Consider the following 9,307-nt stretch of genomic DNA (forward strand, 5'->3'; position numbering starts at 1 on the left):
TAAGCAATTTAGCACGCACCTTGCCAACATACAAATGACTATCCACATACACCAACGACGCATATGACACGTAGTACCACTTCCAACCCTAGATGACTATAGTTTTCTTTTCCAAAGCTCCTTCTATCCTGTATTTGTGTAACAAGTCCTTGTAAGCTAGTGCTAGAATCATAGACCAACGACACGTGACACGTAGTACCACTTCTAGCCGCGGCGACTGTTGCAGGGCTTCTCTTGCTTGCAGTCTTTTAGTTTTACATTAGCCCTTAAGAACAAATGCTGTTAGGCCTAATGTAAAAGACTGCAAGCAAAAGAAGCCCTGCAACAGTCGCCGCGGCTATATCGCTTCCAACCTGAGACATCTGTAGTTTACTGTAAGTTGTTTTTCAAAGTTTATAACTTCTATCCTGTATTTGAGTAAAAAGTCCCTGAAAGTTAGTGCGGGTGAATCATAGGTAAGACAACATCGCCAGGAGTCCGAAAATGACGACAGCAGAGACCAGTCCGTCCCGCCCTAGCGCCATGACGTCATCCCTGGACCGTCTCTCCCCGCTGCACCACAACAACCTGACCAGTTCTGCTGACGTCACGACCAGGTACACCACATCCGACACCATCAGCGCGCTGTCCCGGTACATCTGGAACAGGCATAGGCTCTTAGCTCATTTACATATGCTCATTAGCATTAGCCAATAGCAGTATACCTGTCCCAGTACACCTGGAACAGACATAGACTCTTAGCCATTTGCATATGTTCATTAGCATCAGCCAATAGCAGTATACCTGTCCCGGTACACCTGCAACAGACATAGACTCTTAGCTAATTTACATATGCTCATTAGCATTAGCCAATAGTAGTACACCTAGAACAGACATGACCTATCACGACTCTTAGCTCATTTACATATGTTTATTTTCATATGTTCATTAGCATTAGCCAATAGTAGTACACCTGGAACAGACATGACCTGTCTCGACTCTTAGCTCATTTACATATGCTCATTAGCATTAGCCAATAGTAGTACACTTGAACACACAGGACCTGTCACGACGCTTAGCTCATTTACATATGTTCATTAGCATTAGCCAATAGTAGTATACCTGTCCCGTACTGAACAGGCCTAGGCAGGACCTGTCACAACTCTTAGCTCATTTACATATGTTCATGCCTTATATCTGTTCTTACTGAGTAACCTATACGTTAAAGATAGACCCAAATGTTAACCATCTTTCTCGCCATCTACCATCTTACCATGTATTACATATCCACTCTGTCACGTATACGTACGTTATTAGTAGAACGTAGAACTTCACAAGTTGGTACTGATTTGTAATCACTAATTCTGTCCTTGGTGCTGATTGGTCATCGCCATTCCCATTCTATACGATGATTGGCCAACACCATTCTTGTCCTTGGTGCTGATTGGCCATCATTACCCTGTCCTTGGCTCTGGTTGGTCATCACCATCCCTATCCTTGGCATTAGCTTGCAATAAAGCTTTTCTATGTTATACTGGTCATAAGATCTAAAGGTTTACACACCTGGTGGAACTCCCCCCTCCTCAACAGCACGTTCTGGACGAACTGGTCCTTCCCGGCTGCCAGGATGTGAAACGCGGCGATGCCGGCGGTAGCCAGGAGCAGGCGAGGGGACAGAGGCACCGCCTGGTCCAGCTGTAGCAGCACCAGTACCGTGGAGACCAGCTCTGAGCTCGTGAACACCAGCTGATGCCACCACTGTGCGTAAAAATCATCGTTATAGTACCCAAAGAAAACCCACCACGAGTAGTAGTGGGAGTGAATCACGGATATCAGGAGGATGAACATAGACGGTCGGAACTTGCTTCTGAGAGCGACGCGGACGACGTAAGTGACGCACTCGTACGTCAGCAGCACGGCGGCGACCGTCAGTGTCCAGATCTTCAGCGATTGCGGCGTGACGTTGAAGTACATGTGCTTGTATCGCCCGACGCCCGTTTCGTACGTTCCTTTGAAGATGGTGTCCCAGCACTCGCAGGTGCATGTCTCTCTACTAACGGGAGGTTTTTCAGGCCAGAAGTGGCGAAGCAAGATCCCGAAGTGAGCGTAGTTAATCAGCACAAGAAACAACAGCGAGACAAGGAAACCCAGCAACCTGGTGGCCCTTCGCAATGCTAACCCGTTCGCAAGTGCCATACTTGTAGTAGACGTATTACGAGTGCTATAGAGCTAGCTGGTTTTCGAAATCAGCTACAATGTTATGAGAGAAAGGGACAAACGTCCATTACCTGTCACAGTGTCGTGACTGAAGGTCATCTCTACACGCAAAGGACGAATAAACCTCGGTGTCTCCTTTGGGAGTGCGACATGTGCACGCTTTTGAAAGGTCGCGATGGAATATTTATATGGCACTTTCGTCATTTCGTCATTGTGTGAAATGGACGTCTGCTCTTATACGCAAGTAGCTATAGGGTAGGCTGGCACGTTGGTATGTTGGAATGGAAGAAGAAGAAGCCAACATGTTGGAATGGTAGTTGGTACTGGATTGAACCTAGAGTTCTACGACATTGGTATCGTTTTCCAATGTTTTTTTTTTCAACTTACGGTGTATATTTGCTCATTTTGCAACTGTTTTGTACGATTTTGTACGATTTACAGTATGGTTGAAAACTTTTTTTTGTGTGTAAATGACCGAAAATTCATGCGCGCGTTGATGTCATCCATATAATCAAATCAACATGGCCTAACTCGCCACGTGTGTACAGTATGAACCCCCATGAACAAATGGTACGTTCCAGTCATAGGTCTACCACGTGATCCAAAATGGCGGAAATTTGACGTTTTGAAAGTTGCCGTCTATTTTTTGGAACTTTAAACTTGTTTTTCGAGCATGTAATGTCACAGCAACGGACATATTTCATCTAACAGAATCATCCAATATGGAGGGACCCGAAACTGAGCCTTTGACGGCTTCTACGGGGAGTATACAGGGGAATTCTCACGCAAAAATTGCGGCGGCCCAAGAACTTTTTCCGGAAGAAGATGGTAAGTGATGCTGTGACAAATATTTTTATCATAAATTGTTATTTTCGAGGAAAGTGCTCGAACTCTGTAGTTGATACGTGCAGTTATGAAAGTAATATTTCCACCAGCAACAGGACAGGGCTCTCTGTAGGAGGGTTCTTCTACTACTGCAATTTGGTAAGAACAGATTTTGCGTTGATTTGATTTTAGTGTTTTCTGATTGGGGGAGGGGGGCCTACTCTCCAAGCAGAGGTTTGGGTTTTAGGTTATTTTTGTCGTGTTTTTAGACTTTTTTTATTGTTTTTTTTTTTGTTTGCATTGTAATTTTCAGGGTTGGGTGAAAGAAAAATTCCAGTGAAAAAGAAAACTTCCATTGAAAGAAGAACCCCAATAAAAAAAGTCTAAAAACACGCCAAAAATAATGCCAAAACCCAAACCTCTGCTTGGAGTGTTAGGGGGGCCGGGTGCAAATTATTGTATGTATGAATTTTAGCATGTGTGGGCGAATCTGGGTTTTAACACATCTTGACATCTGGGTTTTAAGACGTCCTTGACATTATAGTGTACATATTATAATATTCAATAGTCAGTACAAGTGCAAGGGTACTGTAGTAAAAAAAACGGATTCCTCACTGGGGGCCTAGTGCGGAAGAAAGCTCCGCACAGCAATTCTAGTGCTGAACAACTTTGATCCAGTGCTGAAGCACCGTAACAAGGACTTCCAGAGCTGAATCTTGACTTGGCACTCATTTTCCAGTGCTAAATTCCACTCAGCACTCAGGTGCCAGTGTTCGGAGGCCATTCACTAGCTACTGGATAGCAAGTGCCTGAGTAACTACTAGTAAGTAACGGGTTCCTCACTGGATCGTTTCAGTGCTGCCGAGTTCTCAAATCATTTTGGCATTGGCCTTCTGGTGCTTACGTTGGTCGTGCGGCGTACAGTATGTAGTACAGTACTGTAAAAATGTGAGGAAAGAGGCCTTGCAATCCTGTCCTACTGATCACCTTGCTGTCGCAATTATAATTTGCTTCCTGGGCGGTACATGTGTAAATGATAGTCTCGAAAATATGAGTGCTAGAGTTCAAACTCAAAGGCAGCATCTCGATACCCTTTTTAAAGGCACTTACTAAAGTTAGGAAGTTAGGTTTGGTTTGCTGATTCAGAGTTTCCAGTGCTGAAGCCGCCGACACTAGACACCCAGTGTTGACATAATTTTGGATGTAATACACATGTACAGATACGGGTACAAAAAAAGGTAGGGTCAAAGGTACATGTATGTTCTTGTTTTGCTACATACAAAGGTCTAGTCAAATCATGTACTGTTAGCTACAGAATACTCTTGTTCCTTTTCCTGTTTTTTGGGTGCTTCAGCATATCATCAGTTCTGCTCCTACCATTTTCCAACCTCACAAGCTGAACAAGACATCTCTGTCTCTGCTGAATTTAGCAACAGTTGGGTCCATCCTGATTTGTTTGTTTCAAGAAGAGTATTTCTTGAACTTGGAAGCAGAATTTTTGAGCACAGATTTGTTTAGAGATGCAACAACCAGAGGAAGTGGCCAACCAAGTTGAGTTGGAGACAGTTGAAGTTCAAAACTCAACTGTACAGGACATTCAAACTGCACCAGTACAAGGTTTGTTTGTCCCTACTGTAAATGCCTTAACCTTAAGTTTTATTTTGCAGTAGAGGTGGGAAATGTGGGTTTTGAAGTGTTTGGAGTTCACAGCTGCAACAGTTCCTTGTAGTGCAAAATTTAGGAATATAAAACAAATACGTATTGTCATTGCTATGATTTTGTGGTAAGAATTCACTGGAACAGTTAATGTTTCAAATGACAGAGAATACCGACACTATATACAATATGTATAAGTTACAACATTAATGTACAAGTTCATTGTACCAGGAAAATTCCCCTAGCAACAAGTACTTAATACAACAGTGGACCACAGTTTAACGTCCTGTCCTAAGTACTGTAACTCTTTCCAGTAGTGTACATGTCGAGTGAGCAACAGTAGCTAGGATTCGAACTCCCAGCCTCTTGTTTGTATTTATAGGACTGTGATTGAGTAGCCTGAAAAATTTATCTAACCAACTCATTTATTCTGAAACAATTAAGAAAACACTTTGATAAAATCAACAGTTTAACGTAAAGAAACCTCAGTACTGACTAGATTGTCCTTTCTAGTAAATTCTCTTTGCCAGGCTTCTGATACGTATGCAAATTTGCTTGACACTTGTATGGTTAATCTTTAACTATGGGTCAATTAAACTCCCAGGTTACAAAGTACATAACCTCACTGCTGCCTGTCGAAGGCACGTCAGCATTTTTATACCCTCTAGATCTCTCTAACTGTTATTAACCATCTTCCTACTGTGGTCTTACCTGTGAAGCAAGTCTGTACTGGCCACAGGGTAACTTAGCATGGAGAGGGTTAACTTGATGACAAGCTGGCTTTGGACCATTTGAAACTTTAAGAGCATATTCAGTTGTATTTTGCTTTTAGCAATATAGCTAGCTCTTGACATGATTTCAATAAGTTTATAAACTGTCTACTCAACTGTGAGCGATCAAGATCGGATGTGTTGCAAATTTGGAGCTGTTTTTTGTGGGAATTTCGCTAGCAAATTATGCAAAGGTACATTGAGCGAGACTTGGAGACTGTAGGCTCGGACCAGTTTGCACAATCTGCCGCAGTCCAAGGTTTGTTTTCTCTCTTAAGTTAGTAGTACTTCCTTATAACAAACGTGGGTTCTTTGCCCTTTCTGGTTTTATTCTAAGGGCAAGGTGCAAGCTGCTTAATATTTTGTTGTTGTATGTTAGAACTACATACTTTAAGTTTAAGATAATGTTTTATTCTAGGTATGTAAGAATAGAATTTTCCTGACTGGGCTGAAAATTCAAGAGGACCTGTACATACATGTATGTATATTAGTGCTGTGTACCTAAACCCACATTTAGGTTCAGGTCCGGATTCAAGTCCAGAGGTTTAGGTTCAGTTCCAGACTCATAAGTCCAGACCTAAACCCATGTGGCATATACAAAAATGCATGTTGGCAACCTTGCAATGTCGTTGCAATTTTTACAAGTCCAAAACCGGTCCAGTGAACCAGTACACAGCACTAATGTATATACATTTATAAATTATATTGTACATACAAGGTATTTCCTCTATCATTAGACTTTAGAGTCAGCTGACCTACCGTACGTACCAACTTCTGCTTGGGATTGTATTCAAGAAATGTCATGTTCAAACTACATTTTTGTATACTCAGTTACCAGGTGTTTTTACGGAAATGATATTCCTGTTTTTGAGCATTAGCATCTAGTAGAAGTTCTGGTTTAGTGAAACCAGAAGTTGATTTTTATTCTGCCTGATGGCAGGTAAGTCGGGGGGGGGGGAATTTGACATATACGTTAGTGGTGCATACCTAAACCCAATTTTAGGTTCAGGTCCGGGTTCAAGTCCAGAGGTTTAGGTTCAGTTCCGTACTTGTAAGTCCGGACCTAAACCCTTGGCATATACAAAATTACATGTTGGCAACCTTGCTATGTTGTCTGGGTGAAACTTTGGCCACATAACATGGAGGCCGGTACTTGACGATGCCCGATGGCAATGTTTTCTCCATTTTGCAGCAAAGATTTTGTAATCTACGGAAGGTTTTAGGTGGTTTGAAAAGAAAAGGGGTATGTGAAATGGTCTTTTATGGTAATAAGTCCGGACTCGGTTCTTGACTTTTAGGTTTTTTTGGACTTGAACCTAAACATTCTTACAAGTCCGGATCCAAGTCCAGTGAACCAGTATGCACCACTACTATACGTGTAGTTGCAATTAATTTAATTTACTTGGCTTCTTTTGTTTCAGATGAAGACATCCTTTTGCAGGCTGTTGTCTTTGTGGAGGATGCCATTCATGTGAGTCAGACTTGTTATATAAATTGATCAAAACAGGGACATAGAGCAAGAAAAATGACTTTTATTAATTGAAATATTTCATTAATTCATAATTATTGTCTTCTCTAGATCTTTTTCTTCTGATATTGCAGTGTTTTTCAGAAATTAAAAATTAATTTTCATTCCACTCATAGTCATACAGTGCTATAATTGATAATACTACCAGTTAGGACTAGAATATAATGTAAGTTTAAGGCACTAAAGTTTAATACTTTTGCAAGTTTGTATGTTACTTTCAACATTTGCGCAAGCTTTACTCAAGGTTAATATTTCTTGTTCTTGTTGGGCAGTTTTCATTTAGAGACATTTCAGATTATATTATATAAGGATGTTTTCTCTCTTATCCAGTACCGTTCCATCCACCATCGCGTGGACCGGCGGTCGTTACGTCTGTATCGCCTGTACTACTCCAACTGGGTCCAGTGGGGCATGTACGCAGCCATCTCGGTCCTCCTTGTGCTCGCGTTCTTCGAGCGCCCGTCGTCTCTCTCGTACACCTCCGACACACAGACGCTGTTCATCAACAGAAATGGGACGAATCAAACCAACCAATGGGATCCTCCGTGTGGCGTGACTGAGTCAATAGAACTGTTCTGTCTTCTCATCTTTCTCGCCGATTTCGTCGTGAAAACCTACTTAGTCGGAAAGGAGAAGTTCTTAAAAAGTCCGTGGCTAATCGCGTATGTACTCATCCTTCTTGTGTCGCTTCTGGATTGGATGGCGACGCTTGGTGTGCTGTGCATCGTCCCGGTTCCCGGCACGTCGCATTATCGCTCTGTCCTGCGAATTCGCCGATTCTTCCGTCCGTTTTTCCTCCTACAGAACTCCTCGCTGATGAAAAAGACGGTGAACTGTATAAAGCGAACCCTACCAGAGATTTTCGCAGTGCTGGTGCTACAGTTTCTCCACGTGTACTTCTTTACGATCGTCGGGATGCTGTTGTTCTCGGAGCCGGTTGGTTCGACTGCTGGCGGTAACAACAGCTCCTGGGTGCCCGTGGACCCAGGTGCCACAGGGGTGAGCGACCCAAACTTCCATTCCCTCTGGAACGCGTTCATCACGCTTCTCGTCCTCCTCACCACCGCAAACAATCCCGATGTTACGATGACAGCGTACTCTCACAACCGTTTGTACGCCGTCTACTTTATCCTGTTCCTCGCGATCGGTTTGTACCTCCTTTTCAACATGATGACCGCCGTCATCTATAACCAGTTCCGCGGCTATCTGCAGTCATCGCTTCAGGGCAGCTTTTTCCGGAGAAGGGTTGCGGTCCGCGCCGCGTTCGAAGTCCTCAGCCAGCAGAACAAGGAGGTGGAGCTGAGCACGAACTCCGGCGGCGACTGCGTACGCGTCAGCACGATCTACCACGTGATCGAGAAGGTCAGCCTGCCCAAGTCGGCAGAACGGAGGATCACGGAAAAGCTGGGGAGAGACATGTTCGGGACGTACAACGCAGCGCAGTTCCAGGCAGTTTTTGACCTGTTGGATTTAGACTACCAGGTTCATCACAGGCCACCTCTACCAGCATTCAGGTATGGTATGGTAAACATTCAGGCTACCAAACACTAGTTACGTTTGGCCATTGATGACTGTAGTTGAATACACTGAAACAAGACCTCATAAAAGTACTTTCCCAAATTTTAAACTCCCAAATTCTTCTGCATTCTACTGGTATAAGCACTAGTAAAAAAGCCCAAGAAATTTGAAGCATTTTCTGTGTATTTGCTGGTGTTATTGCAATATGATTTAAGACTACTACTAGTAGTCTACTAGTTATGGGAAACTACTAGTACTAGTTTCCCATGATAGTGATAAAGGCATAGCTTCCTAAATTAGTTTCTAGAGGACTAGATGTACATGTACCAGTTAACAGTTTTTAATTTGTTTTGCAGACACTCATGGCTACAGTTTCTCCAGAAGATGATTGCACACCGGTACTTTGAGTACTTGTGCTGTGCTGTAGCCTTGTCCAACATCCTCACAGTCTCTATACTGCTGACTATAGAATATGATCAGGTCAGTTTTTCTCTTCAGACTTTGTCACTTACAAAAACAACACAGTTACATGTATAATCAGTATTGCATTTGATGTTTTCAAAAATATTTTTATGTTTATCGAAGGAAAACATAAATTGTTTTTGCTACGTTTCCTCTTCTTCTTCTGCTGTTCCAAACACTGACCTCTGATCTGGCCATGACCTGATTTGTTGACATCTCTCACCATGGTAACTGGTTGGGTTACATAATGTTGCAGTTTCTTAGTAGGAGGGATTTATACTCCTGTCTGACCATAGATATATGAATATATATATATATATATATATATATATATATATATATATATAGATTA

General features: G+C 42.5%; 2 protein-coding genes across 3 annotated transcripts in view; one reads left to right on the forward strand and one right to left on the reverse strand.

The window, feature by feature from the left end:
• Window positions 1–385: 385 nt before the first annotated feature.
• Window positions 386–2,175, reverse strand: LOC109476471. Its single transcript, XM_019777405.1, has 2 exons — window positions 1,543–2,175; window positions 386–638 (listed from the first exon to the last, which is right to left on the reverse strand). The coding sequence occupies exons 1-2, from the start codon at window positions 2,173–2,175 to the stop codon at window positions 450–452; spliced, it is 822 nt and encodes a 273-aa protein (XP_019632964.1). The 3' UTR covers window positions 386–449.
• Window positions 2,176–2,754: 579 nt separating this feature from the next.
• The window catches only part of LOC109476508 (two pore calcium channel protein 2-like), a 10,517-nt gene continuing 3,964 nt past the window's right edge, over window positions 2,755–9,307 (forward strand). The window contains exons 1-4 of one of the 2 annotated variants that reach the window (XM_019777477.1): window positions 2,755–3,024; window positions 6,869–6,918; window positions 7,306–8,489; window positions 8,850–8,973. In XM_019777477.1, the coding sequence (XP_019633036.1) occupies window positions 2,919–3,024; window positions 6,869–6,918; window positions 7,306–8,489; window positions 8,850–8,973 (1,464 nt within the window). In that variant the 5' untranslated portion in view covers window positions 2,755–2,918. Of the gene's footprint in view, window positions 3,025–5,614; window positions 5,707–6,868; window positions 6,919–7,305; window positions 8,490–8,849; window positions 8,974–9,307 lie in introns of those variants that run through there. The other variant, XM_019777478.1, reaches the window with a different exon arrangement.

This window comes from Branchiostoma belcheri, unplaced genomic scaffold, assembly GCF_001625305.1.
Source record: "Branchiostoma belcheri isolate BF01 breed outbred unplaced genomic scaffold, Haploidv18h27 scaffold38, whole genome shotgun sequence".
Classification (NCBI taxonomy): Eukaryota; Metazoa; Chordata; class Leptocardii; order Amphioxiformes; family Branchiostomatidae; genus Branchiostoma; species Branchiostoma belcheri.

What these genes read in the sequence shown, in the direction of transcription:
- LOC109476471 (XM_019777405.1), bottom strand. Translation starts at nt 2,175, where the DNA reads ATGGCACTTGCGAACGGGTTAGCATTGCGAAGGGCCACCAGGTTGCTG. An exon ending in GGAGGGGGGAGTTCCACCAG is followed by an intron (nt 639 to 1,542) that starts GTGTGTAAACCT and finishes TGCCTGTTCCAG; the next exon opens with ATGTACCGGGACAGCGCGCT.